The sequence below is a fragment of the Columba livia genome, chromosome 3, assembly GCF_036013475.1.
Source record: "Columba livia isolate bColLiv1 breed racing homer chromosome 3, bColLiv1.pat.W.v2, whole genome shotgun sequence".
In the NCBI taxonomy this organism is placed as follows: Eukaryota; Metazoa; Chordata; class Aves; order Columbiformes; family Columbidae; genus Columba; species Columba livia.
In genome coordinates, this window is record NC_088604.1 from 15012265 (window position 1) to 15036230 (window position 23966).

Here is a 23966-nt window from a genome sequence, read left to right on the forward strand (position 1 = left end):
ACACATGCCAGGAATTACCTAGGATGAAATAATGTTTTACAGTTAGCCAGCCTGACAGCAATCCCTGTGCTAGCAGTTTAGGTGCAATACTCTTATTTTGAAGTGGAGGGGTCCGGGACCGGGGAGTGTTTCTTTAAGGATGATCACTAGCTACCTACAGCTCTTTGAAACCACAGACCTGCTGAAAACAGGTTGCAGCCTGGTTCAAATTGAAGGCCCCTACAAACGGTCTTTTCTTAATGGACCAGGATTCATCTATCCGGCCTCATGTTCACAAAGCACCTTTTTACTCCATGTGGCACCTATGTGATCTCACTACATGCAGGTATTTTATTATCCAAGATGAATGGCAGAAACAGAATCCAGCCTTAAATAAAAGACAGCAAACTAAGAGGTACTATTTCAGACCCATCTTTTTTTGGAATTGAGGGGCAAGTGCAAGATGCCCATTTCTCTAAGACTTTGGTAAGCACATGTGCCAGCTTGCTCCATTTTGGTATCTCTTTTCATCAGCACAAGAACCTCTCACCACCAAAAGACATAGTCCTTACTGCTTTTCAGTACCCTACTTGAAAAAGGCAAATGGACTTAAGTGGTAGGGACAAGCCAAAAGAAAATAAACAAAGCCAGTTTCATTCATAGCCAATGGTAAAATTTTTGATGAAAAGGCTTACAGTGTTACCTTGTAAATATAAGTGCTAAGCTTTCTCAGCTCACAGGTCTGGCAAGAGCTTATTAGCAGCACAAAAAATCCCAGCTAAATTATCCTAACAGAGCAAACTCTTGCAGCACTTCAGACACAGTAAGAACACCATTCACCACTGAAGTTTAGTTAAATATGCACAATTTTATTTATTGAAGAGATTAGGACAAAAACATTAAACCAAATACATGACAAAGCACCAGAGGCAGTAAAACCCCACCATGCACATCACCAATCTTTCCTCCTATAAGGTACTCATAAAATAAAAAAAAAAAAAGGTCCTTCTTGACACAGCACCATCTTCAGAGTGTAAAAACATTACTCCTTTATATTCTTAGTTACCAAAATAGAACCAAGGCAGGTCAGCTGCAGCTAGCTTTGTCTCTTGATAAAGAACTGTGAAACATCCTCTTGAGAGTGGGACCATAACTTTCCTGCAAGGCAGGCAAATAGCATCCATACGTCAAATGCCAAGTAGCTGTACGCACATGCCACATACTATAATTAAGCACAAATTCAAGTAACATTTACATACTACAGAGTCCACATGTACCTACCCAAAAAACATGACCACTTCACAAAACATATACAGGCAGTAATATCAGAACAACTGAGGTACTGGAAACACAAATATTTATGCCAAGAGATTTCAATATCATACAGCAATATAAAAGCAGTAATAAAAACATTTGCCAGTCTAAATCAAATAAAGCTATCTAGAAAAAAAAAAAAAAAGCTAAATAAAAAGTTATTTAGGGACAGAAATACCTGAACAGAAAAGAAGTGTGTTAACTACAGCATGTAACATGTCATCCCAAGTCAACCCGTAATTGAAGTACTGGCTTAATACATCACTACTGTGACATTTTCTTCAATAAATAGAATAAGTCTTGACAATACAAAAGGTGCATATTACTGTGTATGTTTCAAGAGGAATATCTGTAATATAAATGTTCAGCTTATTAATACCCTCTTATTTCTTATTCTGGACATAAACAAAAATCAAACCCAAACAATTCTTTTCCCAAGTCGAGGGGAATTCAAAATTAAAACAAAACAAACAACACAATACTCTTCTTCAGTAATAAAGAGCCCTCTATTTACACATGGGCCAGTCAGTTAAAGAAGAGATCGGTTCTCAGATAAAGACACGACTAAGGGCTTTCTGCCCTCTCTAGTCATATATGTGCAGCATGGCAGATATGGAAGCCAGTATCTCGTATCTTTTAAAAAAGTTATATAGTTTTATTTTTTTCCCCATTATAGCAGTAATGCATCTGGAAGTTCGAGTTATAATAGCTTCCTGCAACAAACCATTTGACACAAAACAGAACAGCTTGTTAAATGACAGTTACTTCCCCTTAAGGGAACAAAGCATTAAAATGTCATTTCCTGACAAGAATATTAAGTAGTTTATTTAGAAGAAATGAGTTGAAAATAGCTATCAAGAGACATGAACTGAAATTTTGTTTGTTTTTAGCACCCACTTTTCATGTCAGTCTTTGTGCACCTAATTTTTTCTTAAATTAATCCCATTGATTGCTAGACATCTGATTAAAAAAATTTTAGCCAATTGTACTTTCCCTGAATAATGGCTGAAGTTAAATATCTAACAGTGCGATGCCAAGATATGAGCCGAGGCAAAGAAGTTTCTATTTGTCTTGAGTTACCCCTATTTTTAATGGAACAGAAACAGGAGTGATACAGCTGCACCAGAATTGGCATGCGCAGCCTCCTTGGCTCCAAAAAGGTGAGAAGCTACAATTGCTCCATGCTGCCTTTTCTCCTCCAAATCAATCTAACCTGATAGCAAGCTCCCCCCGCCCCCCCAGTCTGTCCCCATGCTACATTTGTTATATTAGCTCCTTGTGGAGGTTCCTTCTCAATCTGAGGACCTCTGAGTGTCTTTTGCTACCAAGCTAGGCTGATGCAGGACGTGACTTAACACGGTCAGGAAGGGCTCCTTCATGTGTCCATCTCCAGGTTGTGTACCTTCTGAACACCAGTCTTTGTGCTCAGTTAAAGAATGGGTCCAAGTCTTCTTCCATGTTGACATCAGGCACCAGCTGATCTGATACTTCCTTAGCACCATATCCTGAATTCGATACATTAAAATCTGTAGAAAACCAGGGATGGTCCAGAATTTCCTGTGAAGTCAGCCTTTCTGATGGCTCCCGACGCAGTATGCTACGTATGAGGCATTTTGCCTTAGGGGATAGAGTTTCTGGAATGTTAAACTGCCCACGACGGATCTTGCTGAAGAGGGAACTAGGCTCAATGTCATGGAAAGGATAGCGTCCAACTAGCATGGTATAAAGCATGACACCTAGACTCCATACGTCCGCTGCTTTGCCAGAGTAGCTGCCATTTGTGTTCAAGATCTCTGGACTCACATAGGCTGGGCATCCGTGCTTATCAGAGAGAGAGTCATCATTTCCTCTTAAAATATAAGCATCTTCTAGGCTTTCCAATTTAACTCTAGTCCTGCAGGGAAAACAAAACAAAACAAAACAAAACAAACAAACAAAAAAAAATCAAGGTAAGCAAACATCAAAATACAAATTCCAAGCTATTACAATTACATGGTTATAATAGTAATACTCTACAAAATTCAACAACTGCAGAAGTGCATCAGTGTAAAAACGCACTCACAGCACTTGTCACAGATAATTGTGCTGTCTCTTCTACACTGGTTAAAGATACTAGAGACAAAGGGAATATTGCCCCACACACAGCTATAAGATCTCAAATACAGTTATGTCCAGTAAACTCATTAGTAAGGTCTTAAAAAAGATAAAATGAATTGTGATATTCATGTGTTCAGTAAACTTTACATAGACATGATTTCCAAAAGAAGACATAATACTAAATTTTTTTTTTCTGTGTTGGCTGTACTCTAATGTACCTGTGTAGGACCCATGCCCAAATACAAGTCTAGCCCTACTAGACAACCTTATTTTGACACATTCACACTGGTGAGCAGTTACTTGCAACTGGAATTCCACAATGTTCAACAGGAATAAAATTGTCACTTCGACCTAAGATCATCTCTCTGATCAACTAACATTTTTCTTTATCTCAGCATTAAGAAAGAGCAATTTTAAGAGACTTCAGTCTTCCTGAACAGATCTTTGGGCAAAGGGAAATCAGGTGAGCTGAATGCCGAGATTAACAGCAAGCTGATATACCCAGATGAACCAGAGCATCTCCTCAGAGAGGCCACCAAAGGGCTTATGGAAAAATGACAGGGATGCATTAGCTAGACTGCAAACTCATCCTGCCTGCAAAGCACTGTGAACTTGTCATTGTGCTGCAGTAATTATCTTTGCAAGAGAATTTTTTTCTCTTATGGATGTCACATAGGAGCAGAAAAAATGATGCCCAACTTGCTTGTCATAGCACTAGATGAACATAACCCTTCTTTCCTTTTAATTCTCACTGCTAGCATCTATAAACTATGCATTTTTTTTTTTTTGTCAGCAATGGTTGGCTTTGAGAGCAGAATCACTACAATGCAACAGTGCCTCTGGATGGAAGAGTAACCTAGCAATGGTGCAGGCTTTTGTTCAACAACTCAGGATCACAACTCAACTTTGGGTATTACTGTCCTCGTCCCTCAGCCTCACTGGTCTGTATGACCACTCTCAGCCCTGTGCCATGGCCATGTTCCCATACCACAGACATTCACAGGCAGGGACTGAACTTCAACCCAGAGAGCAGAGCTCACATTTGTCGACTGAAGCCCATCATTTAACAGGCATTAAAGCAGACAAGGAGAGCCCTGTTTCTTGAATGTTTACTGAAGACAACATTTCTAGGACTTAAGTTGCAAAAGACAGTTGAGCCAGCTTTGGCTTAGACTTGGTTCCAGGGCAGCTCAGTGCTATCTTCTTTGAACCAACAGAAGAGCATTTTACTCCATGGAGTACTCCAAAGGTAACTGTGCTGTAAACTCTTATAATGGCATTCGGACCATTTCAACAGCTAGAGACATTCACTAGCAAAGAGCCCCTTTGGCAATGTGCCTCAAATCGGGAAGTCATAAATACAGAATTCAGAATACCTGGCTCGCAAGCACAGGGTGTCAAGGCAGCTTCTTTTCTCCTTAAACAGACCAGTGTTTTCTCTTCCATTGCGGATGGAGTTTGAGCAACACACCTGCTTCCTGATTAATTACCTATTGCCAGCTTAATGGCACTTCTCCTGGCAATGGACAGCCCCCTCATTAGCACTCAAACAATACTTTACAGCAGGACTACCTTGCACAGGAAGCTGGTTAAAAGGAGAAACTAAACTACAATTATCAAGACCACAGTAATTCCCCTCCATAACTGCCACAGAGGGTCCAAAACAGGAGACTGACCAGAGAACAGTTCTTTCACGATGCTCAGCTTCAACATCTTCCTGCACCTGCACAGCACAGGACGAGCAGCAAGGACAAATGCCAAGAGAAAAAACAAACAAACAAACAAAAAACAACACCCCAAGGAAGGCAGAGAACAGAGAGGAGGAAATTAAAGGGAAGGCAGGGACATGAGTTGTGATTCCATTTGCATTGCCCACCTCAGGTTTTCCATAGAAAAGTATGTGTAGCAATAAAACAGTGAGGCCAGCTACTCAAATGTGCATTAAGTCACTAAGCTGCCAGACAGGAAAGCATCAACTCACTCCTGCTAACAGAAGCAGAACACACACACAGGGAGCAGGGCAGAGCATGCTATTTATAAACAACTTACAGGAGGGAATTCACCTCCACACATGCTCTCCCTGCCATCCCAGTGTCAATAGCACAGGGAAACATTGTTTACTTTCCCATCCTATTTTACATTTCTCTGAGCCGCCAAAGAATTTAGAGAAACAGTTCACTGACAGGCTTTTATGCGACAGAAAATTATTGGAATTCCCTAAACTTTTATTTTCTACAACAGATGCAGTACAAAACCAAAAAAGAACAGACTGCAAAGTGTGTAAAAAAAATTAATCTTTTCCCCAAGAGGAGAAAACATTTCTTGATAATAAACCAGAAGTAGCATACAAAAGCCTTGTCCCTGTTTTGCTTTCTTGCAAAGTGCTGCAACCTGCAGCCCTCCACGCATGCTACAGCAGGTTTTGTTTAAGTAAGCAAATGGAACAACAGCTGGCCCTTATCTGCCTGCTCCTCCATAAGCTGTGACCAAATGAAGCAAACACTCAAACCAGGTTTTTCATCCTGCTGAGCTGACAGGCTTTGAGGAAACAAAAGGTCCCAAATTAAACAAAAACACAGCCTTCAGTCTTCTTTCTCCCTCCTTGCCAGCCCCAAAACCTTCAGAGACACCCACGTGTATAAAGTACAAGCGAGGAAATGGCTCCTTTGCAACAAGACGGTGCTCCAGCAGAGATACGGGCACTGGACACACCACTCTGCGCAGGTACTTGTTTCCCTGGCAAACTGCAGGAGCTGCATCTCTCTCACACACACTGCCAGACGCATGGCCCCAGCACGAATTTCTCCCCCTCCTAGCTGCGACCAGAAGCAACTCAGATGTTCTTGTTTTCATTCGCAAGGCTTACAGCAAGGAGGGAGCAAGATAAGGGAATGGCTCACCGGCACAGTGGCTTGCCCACTCAGCACAGCCAGGGCACAAAAGCGCTGAGGAGGTTTTGTTGCCAAGGGCCCTGGCACAGCTCTGCCAGCGCCCCTCACTGCCAGCCAGCACCAGGGCTGGCAAATCCCCCCACCTGCTGGCACCAGTGACCCAAGGCTTATGTACCTCAGCCTCACATGCAGAACGAAATCTGTAATCAGACTACAACTAGGTAATACACAGGTGTAAATGACAAATCTCACAGTCATTTCACATTTTTTTCAGGCAAACAAAAAGGAGCAGCCTGGCTTAGGAGCTGCTATTTCTATTTTCCAGCGCACAGCATCCCATCTCTGTGAGAAAGAGCTTCCAGCTCTGGCTGGCTTTCCCTTCCTCCACATTTCAAGCACTGTCTGAATGAGCTCTGTTTTCGGCAAACCAGGGAGCTGGGTTTTTTTGTTGTTGTTTTTTTTTCTTTTTTTTTTTTTTTTTTTTCTTCTAGGGGGCATGGGGGTTAGGAGGGGAAGAGGGATATTTAGATATACAGAACTGCAGAGACACCCTGGATGAGAAGCAATCTCCCTCTTAACGCACTGTCTCTCAGAGGGAGCACTGAAATCAAATATCCAGGAAAAAGAATAAAAGCCAAAAACAACAAACAGACCCTCAAAATTGCAAGTAGTATCTGAGAACACAGAACCTCCAGAGCAAAGGGTGGGGAGTGCGTCCAATTGCAGAACAACTGGACAAACCTAAATTCAACACTTGGCAGGCAAGAGACAGACTGAAAACCAAACACTGAGATGTGAAATCACAATCAGCTTTGAAGCGCTTCCCATCACAGAGCAGAAAAAGGACAAATAATTTTCTTTTTTTTTTAAAAAAGTCACATTTCTAAAAAAACCTCTCATTCTCTAAATAATGAGCTCATATCAGTCAACTGAAGGACCCCCACAAGAGAAAAAAAGTTTTCTAAAAGCATCAGCATTTGAGTTTGGCCATTCAAATGGTTGCAACAAAATTAATCCCTAAAGTTCAAATGTAAGCTACTGCCAAAGCCGGATGAGAATCACTTTGTACACATACTGTAGGGCAACAAAGACTTTTGTCAAGGCTTACGTAATTACAGTACATAATTTCAAGTTTTAATGCAGATCCTGAATAAGCACTTGGAAAAAGAGCATTATGCATCTATCAGATCATTGATAAAACACTGCATTAGTCTAATGCATTAAAAAAAATACAACCCTGAATCATGGCTATTTAAAAAGGGGAAGCTATTCTGCCTATGAATGCTTTCCCATTACTAGTGAATGAAACCACAGAAGTGCAATCAGAGGGCAGCAGCAGCACTCAGACGGGAAATGCGTCTTTGTCCCCATAGAAACCGTCAGGGAAACCCATGAAAAACAATACCACTCTGAATTTCTTATCAATATGCCATTCATTACTTGACTGCATTCAGACTTTGCTCTTCAGTAATGTAACAAAACCTAATCAATTAAATGTCTTCCAGAAGATTCTTCAATGCAACCTCCTGAGTTAGCACCCATCTCTGGCAGCTGGCTTTGTTGCACATCCTATACTTTTTTTCAGTGTGATTCGCATTATTCTTCCCTGAAGAGCTCAGGGGCTAGTGGCAAATCACTATCTTGCCTTTTGACAACGAAGCCAGGGCTGTAAGAACCCAGAATTCACGCTTGCTCTCCAAAAGCAAACACAATTTCCATACCAAAATGAGTGGAATTATTCAGAGGGCTCTAAGCTCATAAAGCAGGAGAAAAAAAAATCTGGAACATTTAAAGCAGAAATACTGACTGAATGTCCAAGGGTTTCAGAGGAAAATATCTCCACTGCAGTGAATAAACAGTCAGTAGTAAAAGAACCCACGCCTGAATCAATGAAAGCCGTTGCTCCTAGTCTGTCCCTGAAGCCATTTGTGTGTGAAATAACACCTGAACCACAGCTAGCAAAAGTTATCATTTTGGGAACACTACCAGCAGGCCAGACCCACAATTCTAGTACAGCATTATCCCCCAGACAACAGCCAGATCAGCTGCTTTGGGAGAAGATGGAAGGAGCCATCCTACTATGGACACTCCAGGTACACCATCCACTTGCTATTCAGGCTGGCTCAAAATTAGATGATCTGGATTTACAGATTATATATAGCAGCCTCATGCCGCCAGAGACCAGAAAACAACTGTCATCACCATCTGAATTGCCATTTTATTAATGTGACAGCAGGTAAATATAAAATGGCAAATTCTAAAGGGAAGAGGTGCCTCACAATATTCCCCCCACTACATATGAGAAAAATGAAGGCACCCAAGCAATACAATCTCATATTTCAGCATTACTCTGACTGCGGCCAGGAAAGCCTTTCTCTAGGTAGAGACACTCAAGCCATCAACTGGCCAGTAGATCAGGGATTGCTCCTATGTGGCCAATAATTTACAGGTCATTTAATCAAGGTCAGTTGCTAGTACCCCATCATAAAGAAGAGATGAGTATGAATGCAATCATGCCACAAGAGGGAAAGAGTCACAAGGAGGGGAAAAAATGAAAGGGAAGCTCGACACTGGAAACAGTTATCTTTTGCTAATTGATTTTTTTAACTAAAGAAATCTCTCCTAAATAATGCAGAAGTAGGCTACTGTCACAGAGACACTGAGATGGGGAAAGCAGCTAATGAAACTCTATGCAGATGATTTGCAGCTTGGTGCAAAGACTCATTCTGAACTCAGAACTACCCCATCTCCTCCGGGGGCATTGAGGCTCACAGGATCAGAGGGGAAATGTTATGCTATCAATTTAAATCCTGCTCCTTTCACCATAAGATTCCTTCCAGTGCATAACAGCGCACAGCCTGGGAGTTCACCACACAACATCCTACACAACTTGAGGGGGAAAAAAAAACAACAAACAACAAAAAAACCTGCACAAATGCTGTCAGACAAACAGCCTCTTGCATAATGAAACAGGCTCAAGGATATGTTTCGAAAGACAACTGGGACTTGCAAGCAGTACAGGTTTACAGGATGAACCTTTTTCCTATGGGAAGATTCCCTCACTGGTACTTCCGCAGAATGAGGAAGCCTCTAAAAATTACATTATCTCCCACCCTTCCTCTAAAAGGATGCTTACCAGCACACTCAACCCTGCCCCGCAACCCCTTGCTGACATGCAAGACCCAGCAACTTAGGGTTTTTAAACTGTTTGAAGCTAGCTTTTTTTTTTCTTTTCTACAGACATCCACTGTAAAAAAAATGCTCCAAGACCACCCCCTTGCACATTTCCAGGAAGGGCTGGGTCCCCAAGTGCCCCACAACACTCCAATAGGATTGCTGGGAACAGCCTCTCCTGTATGCCATATACTTAGTTTCTTCCTTGCCCTCATTGCCTAAGGAGACAACACATTCCCCAAAATGTAGGTAGCTATGTGTGTGCTGGGGTGACAGCTTTGAAATTCCATGCAGACCCTTTCACAGAGGGGCTCATTTTCAAAACTGCAAGAAGCCCATTTTTTCCATAAGCATTTGTCTCACAGCAGCTCCTTCACTTTTATCTTTTTGGATCACACTGAAGGTCAGAGTTTTAAAAGGCTCTGCTGTCAACTGTATGCTGTGTTCACCATCTCTTCTAGGTCTTTTCCTACAGTGCATGGTGAAGCTCCACAGGGAAAGGAGATCAAAATCTTATTTTGTTAACATAACTGCATGTTGTGAAAAAAGCCCTACACTTGCTGAGTGTGCAGTGGGTACACAGCACCTCCAAGATAAAGCAGGGCCATTATTTCACAAACCCACTGGAAACCTTTTGCTTAGATGTCTGTAAGCCTGTCTCCAAACAATATACATCTACCAAAACGCAGGTGCTTAAGACTGAATATGCCCCAGGTTGGTTCCTGTTTACAATATCCAACTTTCCTCTCTCTCCCAAACCTGAAGTATAATCTCATACTGTGATAGTAAGGACAATTAGAAGAAAAAGCTACATAAGAATTTCACCATGACAGTTCACTACAGCCACCACTAGCTGAGCTGCCTATCCCCCCCTCCTCACCTCTAACGCAGATGCCTTCAGTCTCTGCTCAAACGTCAACATGGAGTATTTTGCACTGAGTCCATGGATGGAAGTTTTTAAGTCTTCAAAACAACCAGGTGTTGAACTCTTAATGCAAGATGTCTTAAGAGACATCTATTTCCAGGGGCTGCATAGCACTTATCATCGGACAGATCAGTCCCATGATGGGCTTCTTGCAACAGGCACCCAAACATGCCAACCACATCTGGCACAACAGCCAACATATAACACGGTGTTCAGCCAGAGGCAGCTACCAAAAAGTCACACAGTATGGCCAGGGATGGTGGACAGGACATAGGGACAGCATTGACTAAAGGCAGGTCCCAAGCAGGGCCCCAGTCCTGCTACAAGCGTTGCACAAGGCTGCACCTTCACACCACCCTTCAGCAGAGCTAGTGCTTGAGGCTACAAAGTGCAAAGACTGAAGGAAGAGTGAAGAAGAAAAGATACATGTCCAACTATGAGCCAGATATCTAGGAGAGCACAGTCTGAAGGCAAAACCTGCTACAAACTCCAAAACTGGGTGCTACAGCAAAGGCTCTCACCACTCATGGTCTCACTGAAGGGCCTTGGAGTTGACTCAAGGTCCATTAGAGCTCTGATCCTCAACTCAGGGCCAGCCAGCAGCCAACTTTTCCCTGGTTTTTGCTTTCATTCATGACCTTAGGCACAGCCCTTGACCTTTGTGACTATCCACACCCTTGGGAGGAGATTTAAGCACTTGACAGGGCTGGTGTGATGTTCAACATCTTCAGATAGCCTCTACACCCCCCTGGGAAGCCTACTGCATACCCGACAAATCCAAAACTTGTTTCTCCCAGGAACACTGCGAGAAAAGAGAGCCTTTGTAATCAAATTGCATGAAGGCAAAAGGGAGCACAAACTCTTCTGCAGAGAACAGTTGTGCAACTGCTTCATTCTCTATCCGGTCTGACAGCAGAGATTTGCTGTCTGTGAAGAAATTCTCTTTCCTCCCCATATTCTAGGAAGATGCAATATAACAGTAATTTCTGGGTTGAAATTTGACCTATGATTCTCCACCACTGAAGAAATTATGCTCTTTGATCCTGTGACCACATTCAGGGTAATGCAAAGTGCTTAAATGACAAAACAAGCAGAGATTGGTTTTATTTCTAAATCTTCTGTTATTTAAAGAGAACTCCCATTTTGTTTAATTTTCTTCCACATTAGGACTCTCTTTCTAGGACTTAGGAAAAGCATTAACTTATCTGTTCTCTACTGAATTGTAAATAAAACAACAAGTTCTAGCACCACAGGGAAAAAGCAACAGACTGCATTACAATTTGACAAACACTGGGGAGGAAAATTACCACTAAGTATAAGAAAATGAAAAGTCTCCTTGGAAAAAGTATGTGCTATATACATTCTGTGTTTTTTGTGGGATCAGGTTTGTATCACTAGGATTCAAACTACCTAACTAGGTCACCTTAAAGCCTCATCCACTCAAAGCTGAGAAATTCTAGAGTAAAAACAGAATTAAAAAAATGTGAAGAGCACTAAATAAATATGTTATGCTAACACAGGCTTTCAAAGTTAGTGTACTGTACTGTCTGCATTCCCCTGGTGCAGAGCAAAAAGTATCAAATTCTGTTTATTTTTACTGAATCCCACCTGCCTACCATTTCTCATATTTACACAAAGAACACAGGAAAATTACAATATGTAAATACCAAAATTATTTTAATTTTCCCTTCAACAAGTATGATGAATACAAAAGGTCTTTAAGCTTCAAATACTACGACAGCTAATATTTTAATATAATTAAAGGCTTAAAAACGCACTAAAGAAATTATTAATTCTCTGACAGCAGAAATGGTCTTATATTAAGAAAACCATTGGAACAACCAACAGAGAAACAGTTGTTTTAATTCTGAGATACTTGAGGTGACTCCTTCTCAAAACATCTGCTACATATCGGACTGATGAAGTGCTTCATTAGCTATAGACTGTGTGTGGTGCTATTTTTAACACAACCCAAAAAGCCCTGGCCATTCTGCAACATCCTCATGGGACACCAGCTAGGAGAAGGGCACAATCACTCTGCCCAAGGGCCTACTATGATGACAGGCTGTACGAGGAAAACTGTAAATACCATGACATGAACACAGCAAAAAATCATCAAAAGCAAGGGCCCTGCAACATGAACACAGTCCTGGTTTAATAAGCAGGAAAAGAAAAAATGACCAACATGATGGAAGCAGAAAACATTCAAAACTGCATGTTTTATCTTAGCTCATCTTCACTGTTTTGGATTCCAGCTTTATTCAAAAGTTTAAGGACCCATTTTTAAAAAATATTTAAGAATCTTCTAGGTACTTTAGAAAGTCCAACGGGACCCAGCATGACAAGTCAGTGCTGTTTCCCATATTTTCAGTGTTCTGAAAGTCACTGGCCTCATTTAATGGATGTGCTGCTGCTTGCTAACCCAGTCTTACAAAACATTTCCAGCCATGCTGTAATGTCTTAAAAGTTCTGCTTCATCAAGTTCAGCTGCAGGTTTAAGGAGCTCAACTCTGAAATTTCACTACTAAAAGACTACAGATACACACATGCATCCCAAAAAACACAACCCCTCAACCTTCTTGTAAACAAAATGGAGAAAAGAAAAAAATAAACAAACAATCCAACCTAAGGTGCTTGGCAACAGCACACACAATTTTCATGGGATGCGATTTACCTCATCTTCAAATTTTCTGCAGTTCAGGATTAAAAGAAGCTATAGATAAACTATCTTGAAACAAATTGGTTTTGTTGGTTTCTGTGCTGTGGAATTTTACATTTCATTTTAAGTGCTGATTTATTTACACATATGCATAGTAAGACATAACACATCAGCACAGTCTACCTTCAATTTAGCACATAAATAGAACACCGCTAGAAAAATTAGGATCCCTACAAAACGCTCAGCACTACCAGCCTCCAACTTTACTTTTTTTCACCTTCTTACTTCCCAGTTCATTACAAACATCCCATGCCTGCAATCTGCAGCATCCAAATAACATGTATTCTTAGCCACGACATCAAGAGGAGCAAAGAGCACTCATGATTGCTGCTAGATCAGGAGCCTGAAATTTTGCAAATTTCAGCTGTAATTTAGGTAATGGGAATGTGGAGGAAATAGTTTCAATGCTGCCTGCAAAACTCCAGGAGCTCTGATTTCATATTGAACTACCAGGATATCATTAGGATCAATGGAAGGAGTATGTACTAAGAAACGTTTTAATTTATTTTCTTTTTTAAACGGATGGAACTGCTTCCATACATCCTTCACATTCTCTCTGGCTCCTCCAGTCTGGCAGCTCTCAGCTGAGAGCAGACAACTATCTTACTAAAAAAATAAAAGAATTGAGTTTTCCATTCCTGTACTGCCCGCACACGGGATTTCCCATCTTTTCTTCTACCAAAATAAAAGCTGTGAGAACCTTCAAGAAGAGAAAATTTAAAAGGAGTAGGTACTAAAGGTGAACTGCACAAAAACAGACTTGAAGAAATAGTTAGGGAAAGAACTATTGAGAAAGAGCTCCACTGAAGAACAGGCGACATGCAGCAGCAAAGTTCACACACATTTCTCAAAATATCATCTTCATCTCTTTTCTTCCTCCTTGGTTCATTACCAGTACCACAGAGCATCCATCTCCCAGGCACTGCTGCAGATGGGACATTCTGAAAGGCAGCCTGCTCAGCAAGCGGGTGACAGCACCCGCAGACTCAGGGAAACACCAGGTTAGAGGGGATGCAAACAGCACACAAACACCTCCCTGGGCCCACAAGGACCACGAAGATTCTTCAGTTTCAATACAGCACCAGATTGGAAGTGATGACTGAAAACAGTCTGATGATTGGAGTATGTGAAAAAAGACAGTCGCTGTTTGGTTCTATTTCTATCTCACACTATTTCATCTCTGTTTATTTAGCAGAGGAAGGATTACAATACCTCTCTACTTACAAATCAACATTACATCCAGAAGAAAATGGCATTATGATTATCTTCAAAATAACCAGCAAGTTGTATTTGACCTTTCAAGTGAATTATTGTATAATTAGAAGACACTGTTCAAAAATGAGTAACTGTGTGATTTTGCAGATTACGGTTACATTAGAAACATTCATAAAAGCAAACACTGGTATTATAGTATGCGCCACTCTTCTTGGGTGGCTAAAGGATTTGGCCCTGTGCCTGGTCTTGCATTCAGTTCTTGGTGAGCAGCAGGGTAGGAGTTCAAAAGTGCTCAGCAAGGGCCCATGTCTGCGCCCGCCACACTGCTCGGGGCTCATGCTGCCTTCGCTTCCAGCAGAAAGTGAGAGTGAGCCCTGGGGCTTCTCCAAGTCCTTCATACAAAACCACACAAGTTTATTTACATCCCCAGGGAAAAAAAAAAAATCTATTTTAACATTATGACGTTATCAGCTACAACAGAAAACAATCCCTCCCTCAACTATTTCGTACAAGTTTCCTTCTTGTCTACATCAAGGGTGCTATAATGGTGTTTAATTATTAAACTCAGAGTAGAAGTTGTGAAAGTGCAGTTTACATCTATCTGCTTTGCATTTCTCTCTGAATGGACACTAAGCTAGTTTCATTTCACATTTTTTTTATTTGCAATGAGGAATGTGTAATCATATATTTTTGGGCCACGGTAGAAAAATAAGGAATAGCTATATGCTTTTCTGAGAACTGCCTGAACTGAATTAAAAAGTGAAAATATGTCTTATTTTTCAGTTTGTAGAGAGATTAAAAGGCAAAGTTTATTTTGAAAAACTGAGCTTGTAACAAAATTTAAGTACAGAATATTTAAACAGGATAGATGCTTAGAATTTTTATTTTAAGGCCAGGAACTTCTCTTTCCTGACTAAATTGTGTATTGCTTTTTTCTAATTCTCAGATCGCAGACTTACTGAGCCTGTAGAAAACTTACGTGCCCCAGCTGTTGCTTATAAATTCCCCAAACAGCCCAAAATGGAATTGATATGCACTGGTTATTTTTAACAAAGCTCTCCAGAACATCCATTTCAATCTGCAACAGTTTGAATAAGCTTTCAGACAATCTATAGGATTTAACTAAAAGGGAAAAAAAAATTCCCCATCTACTACCAAGACATGAAAAAGCAACAAAGGCAGGCTCTGCCTCCATTTACTTGCCTTTTTTTTTTTTTTCCTAATGGTCATCTTCCAATGTAATCCCTCTGTGAAAGCCTTTAACAGTGTTCATTACTCTAGTGCTTTGTGTGGAAGTTGCAAGTGAATATATGATGTAACATGATGAAAACTGGAAACCACAAGGACAGAGAGACAAAGTTTCCAGAGGTGCAACAGTATAGCTATGGCTCAGCTTCAGAAACAGTACCTCAACAGCATAGCTAGAGCAACCAGCATTATTTTTTTCCATGTCTTCCCATGCTCCTTCCCCCAATAGTTGAGCACTGAGAGGAGAGCATGCAGGGTGGAGATACAAAACGGAAAAAGTAGTTCCCCAAGAACCACAACAGCTCTGATACTAAAAACAGGCACCCACACAGTAAGGCAGTTATACTGTCATTAGTAACCACATAATACTCTCAGACGCAGCCTCCAGACCCTTCCCAGCACAGGAAGGAAGAAGCTATCCTCAAAGAAGCCCTTCATATCACTGGTGGCCCTTCTCCCCAGCTTGTATCATCATTAACCACTGCACTGCTCTTTCTCTTCATGCCTCCTTGATGGAATGAGACGTTTCAGTTCCCAACCCTCTTCAACATACTGGATCTTTCACTCCTTCCCTCTTTTAACACTAGCAGTATTTATGATGGCACAACTCTACAGACATCTATGCTGAGCCTTCCTCCAGGAGATGTCCCCTCCTTAGGGACAAGGGTGCTCCTCTGGTTGGAGTTGCAGAGGCCAGGCAAAGATGCAAACAGCACTCTATACTTAACTTTACTCCAAAGCCTAAACCAGAAGGCTAAATGGCAGATTCATCCCATGATGAGGTTGCAGAGGAAAATAAAGTAAGTCAAACACCTTGTGTACCACAAGTGAATAGTATGGTGTCAATGAAGGGCACAGCATCCTGTAACTCTGAACACCTGACCTCAGGCACTGCAACCTGTAAAGTAAGGGAGACTCTTACCTTTCCTCATCCTTGAAAATAAACTTTCGCAGCTTGAGATCTCGCAGTACCAGTCCTCCATCATGGCAGTGTGCAACAGCAGAAGCTATTTGATAGAAGAGTTTGGCTGCCTCCTCTTCTTTAAGCTTCTTGCAGGTACGAACAAATGAATGCATGTCCCCATAGCTCCTTTCAAAGAACACATACGCTTTTGTCTCCCCAAGAATTATTTCAGTAATTTGGTTGATATTTTTATGTGCAGGCAGACAAAAACATGGTGCTAATAACTCCTGGTAGCAGCCAATGTCAAACACCTGCAGAAACAATGACAGTAAAGCCAGGGTTAGAGACATGAAGGACAGTGAAGTTATTGTACATCTAATTCTGTTAGCAGAACCATTTCTAAGTACAATTTATGCTGCTGCTAAAGCTGCACCAATGTAAACAGGATGTCACAAGCTCATGGCACTGACGACAAAACAGACTATACAACCCCACACAGAACACACACGTAACCTTGACAGGCAAAGCTCATCTTCAAAACTTGGGGCAAGAATAGTTTCACTAGCTAATAGCTGATCAAATTTAGAATGTAATCTGAATTAAGCTGTGTATACCAGTAACTTATAAAGGCAGTACACAAAAGGAAATATGCTTATCTTCTATTTTCCATCCAAATAAACTCATAGAGAATACAGCCAGTAGATTTGTACTGAGAGAAACTGACATATTAAATCCACCTGATACACGTGCCTCTCTCTCTCTCTCTTGTTTTTATTAACCTGTTAGACCTTTAAGGATTTTCAGATTTAAAACCTCATCTATTGCTATTCATATTTACTTCCTGCCTTTCTTTCATCTCTGACAAACGGCAAAGTCACTTTCACTTTCAAAGTCTCAGTTTTACAATGGCTGTTTATAAGATCAGAAAATAGCCCTGCCTGTTGGAGTGCAGACAAACATCCTTCAAAAGGCAAAGACAAAACCACCCTGAACTCTCTGCATTTCAATCAAGTACTCCATTAAAAGCAAAGTGTCCCTTTACTATAAGTATATTATCACTGATCTTATGAATGAGCTGAAAGAATTAAAAAGGCTGCCGGGAAACCCAAATATAAAAAGTTACTATAATCTAGTGATGACGAATGAATCAGTATTTGAGTCAACTGAGAAATACCCACATTACAATAAGAAGAAAGACTTCATTGAGAATAACAGAAGTCAGTGTGCTAAAAGAGAATATGAGCAAAATATTGATAGGAGTGGTTTTTATTTTTAATTGTACCTGCTCAAGAGATACTACAAAACAAGGGACTAGCATTTCCACCAGCATAAAATTCTATTAATATGTAACTTACTCTTGGGTGTTTTGTTACTTTGGTAAAAATAATTTAAGGTAGTCATGTGTCATTCTAACCCAACATAAAAATTGAGAACTGGTATAGGTCTCTAACCAACTGGTTTAAACTGCAATTGTTTTTCTTCTTTTTCTGTTGTAGCGTTTGTACTCCAATAGCTGGTATTTGTATCCTCTCCAAGAAGCAAACCTTCCTGCTTTCTTTGAAGCTTTAAAAAGCTTTCAAAACTGAGTTTGAGAGATACAGTTCAATCAGAATTTACCTCAGGCTTCAAAACCTGAGTCATATTTAATGCTTCAGCCCACAATCCTAACAAACTCTTTCCACAGAACATGACCCAAACCACAAGAAACTGGGGCACCCCCTCCCCACAAACCTTTTTCTCCTCACCCCATACCTTGGTGCTGTACTCCAGCACATGCAAAAACAACCTTAAAGGCAGACTGCCAAAGAGATCCAACACATTTTACAGGGGGTAGATTAGCACTGAGGCATTCTGGTGACATGGTGCGCCAGGGAAACAGAATCAGGGTGGGGAGGGGGTGTTGCTCAAATCCCTGGTCTGTAAGTTCCAGAGAACTGATTGACATTTGGATCTCAAAACTCGCAACTACTACATTGTTAAGTGAATGGCTCTTCTACAAAGCTACTGCTGTAAAATAAATTTTAAGCAGGAACATTCATGTAGCTCAAACCCTCATGAAAAAAAAAAAAAAAACAAAAAAAAAAAAGCCTCTTCACAATTCTCTCCTAGTCAGAAAATCCTGATATAAATTAGTTACATTTTGTGGTTCTCAGACTATGTTAAATAAGTAGGTCTGGATATGTACCAGTCCTATGTTTGAAAGCGGGGGAGGGAGATGAGAAGTGCTATCATGCTGCTACAGTCCAGAATACCTTTTTATAAAAGACTTCTTTGTACCCCACCTTTTAAGATCCCTGGCTTTAATTCAGCAAATGTCCAATAAGCTGCAGTTTGATTTAGTTCTTGCTGGGAAGTGGAAGTGAGAAGTTACCATTGTTTGGATGCCATAAAGCCTTGAAGCAAATAACAGCATCTGTACAGTCAGTGGGTGCAGCCAAATGAATCTTGAGAATCATCAGTATGTGTCTGTTATCCAAACCAATGTTTCTGAAAGCAATATCTAAGAGCATCTTCAATAAGATACCAGATAGCAGGTCTCTTAGCCGGAAGGCTACTTGAAAAATAGTAGTCAGGATACTGCAGGCATTTTAAAACACACATTAAATTAAGATGAGTTCAGGACTGACAACTGCATATTCAAAAAATAGCAATTCAGGCTAAGATCATATTTTTGGAGCACAGCTAGAAGTAATGCCTCGCACATATGGAAAAAACTGATACTACTCAAATGTCAGGATGAGCTCAAAAACATACAGCTGAAAGGGAAGGAAAAAAAATAAAGTCCACTCTTTGTGAGTGACAGTATGAACTCAGTTATGCTGTTCATACTGTTATCAAAACAGTGCCTTAATCCTGCAAACCAAACAGGAAACAAAGAAGAGCATAGCCCCTGCTTCACTACTTGCTGTGCAAGTTCACCTATAATTTCATGCAGAGCAGCAGTTTTGTGGGATCTGTTTATTTCATGAAAAGATGCCAATGTCCTAGAGTGCAGCACTGTATGACTGCACTGAGCAGGGCTTTCATTCTAGAAATTCTCATGTTCTGTTTCAGTTTAGTAACAAAGCACTCAGTTCAGCATGCAACATTAGTCCTTTGCAAAGTCACGGGCCCTTTTTTCCCCTAAATAACCACACAAAGTCCTAGGTTGCCTAAGCATCAGGTTTTATAACTCAATCAGTAAGCATATTTAAATCGCCCTCTGAACTTCAATCTTCACATATAGCAATCAGAAACAATTATTTTCTCTTCTCTGCTACAGCCTAGTCCATAACTTCTTATGAATCAAGTATGAGAAAGTATGAAACAGCAATACTATCATTAATCCCTGGACTACAAATAAGTGATATGTCTACTTTTCCATTTTGCAGTTAGTTTGACTCTAGAAATATGCCCAAGATAGCCAAATGGCACGATTCTGTATTTTGGAAACAATACAAACACTGCAGGATGTGTTGCAAGGTTGCAATTTGCTACGTAGTTATAAAAACTGCTACTAGATACTGCCTCGGTTTGCTGGACATAAGTCTGGCTCACTACAGACAATGAGAATCGCAGTTTAGGAACAAAGGAAAAATATTCCCTCAGCCCAAAAAGAGAAAAACATCCCTCCACAGACATGTACGCATGTGGGTTTCTTTTTCCCACAGTTCACCTTTCAATTGTAGAAGCAAATTGGGAGGAAGCAACGAAATGCAGGCACGCTACAAAGAGTGGGATAGCTATTTTGTCTGCTCTTCTAAAAACCGTAGGTGTGCAGGTTTTATTCTTATTCAGTTGTGCAATGGGGGAGGATGCTGTTTGCAAACAACCTCCACCGTGAGGGAGCTCAGGCTGATTAATTCAATGTGGCTTTATTTTAAATCACTTTTAAGACAAAGCTGATGGCAATCTCCCCTGGTTTCTCCATCTTCTGTACCCCAACTCACAGAACAAGGGACAGGAAAAATCGAGGAAGCCGGCAGGTCCCAACACCTTAAAATTAGCTGGGGATTCCCTACTCCATTTTGAAAAGCGAGAGTGGGGAAGATGAGGCTTTCTCCTGATCTGAACTCACGTTAAGACCTACTTAAAGCACATCTCTTTCCAGAACAGTATCCCCCGGGTAAGAGGCAGAACTGGCTCCGAGCCATGGCTTTAACGTGGCCATTGTCTAGAGAGAGGGAAAAGTTACAGGATGCGCCTTTAATCCTGTCTGCCTGCCTTTTGTTTCTCAACTGTTTAATAATTGAGCTACAGGACCGTGCTTGGCCCTCCTGCAAGACACAGGAAACCAACCCGCGACAGCAGGTTGACCCAGGAGAGAACAAGGAGGAAAGGTATTACCTTGCAAACCAGCTCTTCGCCACTGTGCAGATGTACAGCTCGAAAAACGTGGTCTCCCTCGAGAGGCTCCAACAATAAGTATTTCCCGATGCAAGAAACGCAATGCGACAAGTTCGGGGTCTCCGGCGGGCTCGGCGAGCCTAGATTCGGGCTAAAACTCTGGCTTGGCTCGATGGACCGTATGGACGAGAGCTCCTCAAAATCCTGGGTTTTATTCCGCGGTCTCCCATATCGTGCTATCGTGATAGGGGTTGACCTTTGTATGTTCATGAGTATGGAGAAGACCAGCCGAGACGCTGCACCGGAGCCCTGGCGTGGAGCACGGTCCCTCGCCCGTCCAGCTGCGGCTGCCTTTGTGTGGCGGGGGGGGCGGGAGCGCGGCGGCGGCGGGCGACCAGCCTCAGCGCCGCGTCCTGGGCACAGGGAGAGAGCGCTCAGCCCGCGGCCCTTTGTTCCCGCCGGCGACCGGGCGCGGAGCGGTGCGGAACGGCGCGGCAGGGCAGCGCCGCCCGGGGTGAGGGAGCAGCGGCGGCTCGGAGCGGCGCGGCCGGGCCTCGGCGGCCGCCGCTCCCACGGGGCGCGCAGCGCGGGCGAAAACAAAAGGTTAGGAAACGCGCTGCGCGCAGCGGGGACCGTCGTTTCTCTCCTACGGCGAGGCAGAGCCGCGCTGCCGCGGCCCGGCTGTAGATGGCGTGTGAGCCTCGCCGCTGGCGCCCGGGGCGCTCCGAAAATGCCCCGCGAAATAGCGAGGGAGCATTTAACTTGGAGCGGGCAGAGGCCGGGCCGACAAAAGAGCGCTTCGCGTGGCAGGAGGCTTGGCGGGGCCGCCCCAGCGGATGGGGCCGCGCACCGGCGGCAGCCGCGCAGGCAGGGGGAACAGCGGCGGAACGTGGGGCAGCGCGCAGCGCTTCGCGCCGGCGAAAAGAAGCGTGCTGCTGTTATCGCGGCCGCCTCGATAGAAGAACAAAAAGTGCAACCACGGGCGAGGGAAGGGGAACGCTTTCACGTTTCCATCGCACAGCAGGATTTTTGTGTGGAGACTCGTTTTCTTCGGAGCTTTTTAATGTAGTTCACGCACAAAGAAAAGAAAAGCCAGCACAGCGAGAAGGTGGCTGACTTCTCACTGCAGGGACTGCAGCGGCAAAAAGTGAAAGGCTGGGGATAGGGAATAAATGGGAATCGTTAAAAAAAAAAAAAAAAAAAAACAGGGAGCAAATTTTGTTTCAGTCTTTTTTTTTTTCCTTTTCCGGGGGTAGGACGAGGGGAAGGAAAGGGATGGCCGCGCCGCTCCCCTTCAGCAAGGCACCGTTTCTCCCCGGCGTATTAGTAGCTACTTACGTGGCGGGGACGCTGGCTGCCTCCGTGCCTCGCTGCCGGCCGCCGCACGCCCGCACGGTGCCCAGCGCGCAGGCTGACTGCCCCGCCGCCGCCGCCCGCCCCGGCCCGGCCCGGCCCGGCCCCGCCGCCCACCGCGCCGCGCCCCGCCCCGGCCGCCCGCCCCGCCCCGGGCACCCGCCGCCTCCCCCCGCCGCCGGCCGCGCTCGGGGTAAACAAGGTGAGACGTCCTTCCGCAGCCCCGCCGAGATGTGCCGGGGGGGCTCTGGGGGCAGCCCGCCGAGTCCGGGCCCTTTGCACCGGTGTGCACTAGTGTGCACCAGTGTGATGCTGACCGCGGCTCTCCCTGCTGCCTGAGCTCCGACAGGTCCAGCCCTCGGAGGATTGCCCTTGCGGTTGGGGCTGAGAAGTTAACTCATTAATTTTAATATAATAACAAATTATGAAATAATAGAAATAATAACAAGAATGGAATAAATTCCCCTAACAGAAGAGTCCGCCCCGCTCCCCGCCCGGGCGCGGATGTCGGGTGCTTTATCAAATGTGCTGGCTCCGGAGCTCAAGACGGCTGAGCTTTTTTTCTCAATGAAGAAATCCTTTTTTTTTTTTTTTTTTTTTTTTTTTCCCGGGCAGCGTGGGTATCCGCGTACTTACGGGAGCAAAAGTGGTTCCTTCCCGGTGCAGTCGGGTGGGAGGAGTTCTCCCGACTCCAGGCTTGTCTTAATCCATCCCAAAATTAAAACGAGCCGGGGGGGTGTGGGGGAGAGGAAGCAGAAGGAAAACGTAAACCCTTTCGCTCTGCACAGAGAAAGCCATGAATGAGGTCGATCTGTCCCCGCCCAGCACCACTGCAGTCTGCTAGAGTTTTTTCACCCGCTCCCCTTTTATTGTTTAAATAACAGGAGTTTGGATATATATTAAAGTTTGTTGAGCAGCTTCCTGAACTCATAACGACCCTGGCGTTTACTCCCTCCATTTCGACAGTGTTGGTTGTGAATCCCTTTAAAACGACGACAAAGAAAAGAAACCCACCCATCATAAACCAGCAGGAAGAAGACAGGGTGAGCAGGGCTCAGTCCCGCAGGTGCAGCCTTTGCAAAGCGATGGCAAGGGGCTCCCTGTGTCTTGGCTCCCCTTTTCCCACATCAGCACAGAGGAGGGGCAGAAATGAGAGAAGAGTTGTTTTGGGGTAAGGACCTGTGGGTTTGGATGGTGCTTTTTTTCAAAGGCTAGGGAGAAATGAGCATGCTAATAATTAAATGACCCTAATGGAGAGAGCTGTCCTGGAGGTGCCCACTTTGGGGTAGAGAGAAACACTTCCGAAAAGGGCTTCAATGAGGGCTTCATTTGGGCTGGTCTTGGCAGAGGAGTCTTCAGAAATGGCTGTAGTGAGGGGTAGCCCTTCCTCCACAGCATTGCACTCCCCTCATATCTCATCCTCCATGCAAGGAGCTTTATGTGCCCTGCTCTGCAGTTATAAAAGAAATACCACCAAGAAAGGATTGTTATGATAGTAAGTTTGGCATGAAGAAACTGAGCCTCTGGCAACAGAGTCTTCTGGGATTTGACCCAGTGAATGTCCATTGGGTAACAGGGAAGGACACAAACTCAGTGATCTGCAACAACCTGTAGGATGACCTGCAGATCTCGTCTTTGCTATCTGCTGTAAAACTAAAAGTGTTTTCCTTCCATTCCTCAGTCATTCCCGTCACCTCTGAGTACTCTGTCACTTTTCAATACCATTTTTAGAAATGGGATGATCAGTGCCAGATACTGAATCACTGCAAATAAGGACAAGCCATCAAGTTATGCAATACATTCTCCAGTCTCACATCCTGT

The 23966-nt window shown here is 43.1% G+C and overlaps 1 protein-coding gene across 2 annotated transcripts; it reads right to left on the minus strand.

Moving 5' to 3' along the window:
- Window positions 1–827: 827 nt before the first annotated feature.
- On the minus strand, window positions 828–22896 carry TRIB2 (tribbles pseudokinase 2). Of its 2 annotated transcripts, none has more exons than XM_065055881.1 (4): window positions 22782–22896; window positions 20793–21205; window positions 16485–16777; window positions 828–3187 (listed from the first exon to the last, which is right to left on the minus strand). In XM_065055881.1, exons 2-4 carry the CDS (start codon window positions 21060–21062, stop codon window positions 2719–2721), a joined length of 1032 nt encoding a protein of 343 aa, XP_064911953.1. In that variant the 5' UTR covers window positions 21063–21205; window positions 22782–22896; the 3' UTR covers window positions 828–2718. The 2 variants fall into 2 exon arrangements, with proteins under 2 accessions (XP_064911953.1, XP_064911952.1); XM_065055880.1 differs by lacking the exon at window positions 22782–22896 and adding an exon at window positions 22131–22268.
- Between the last annotated feature and the right edge of the window lie 1070 nt (window positions 22897–23966).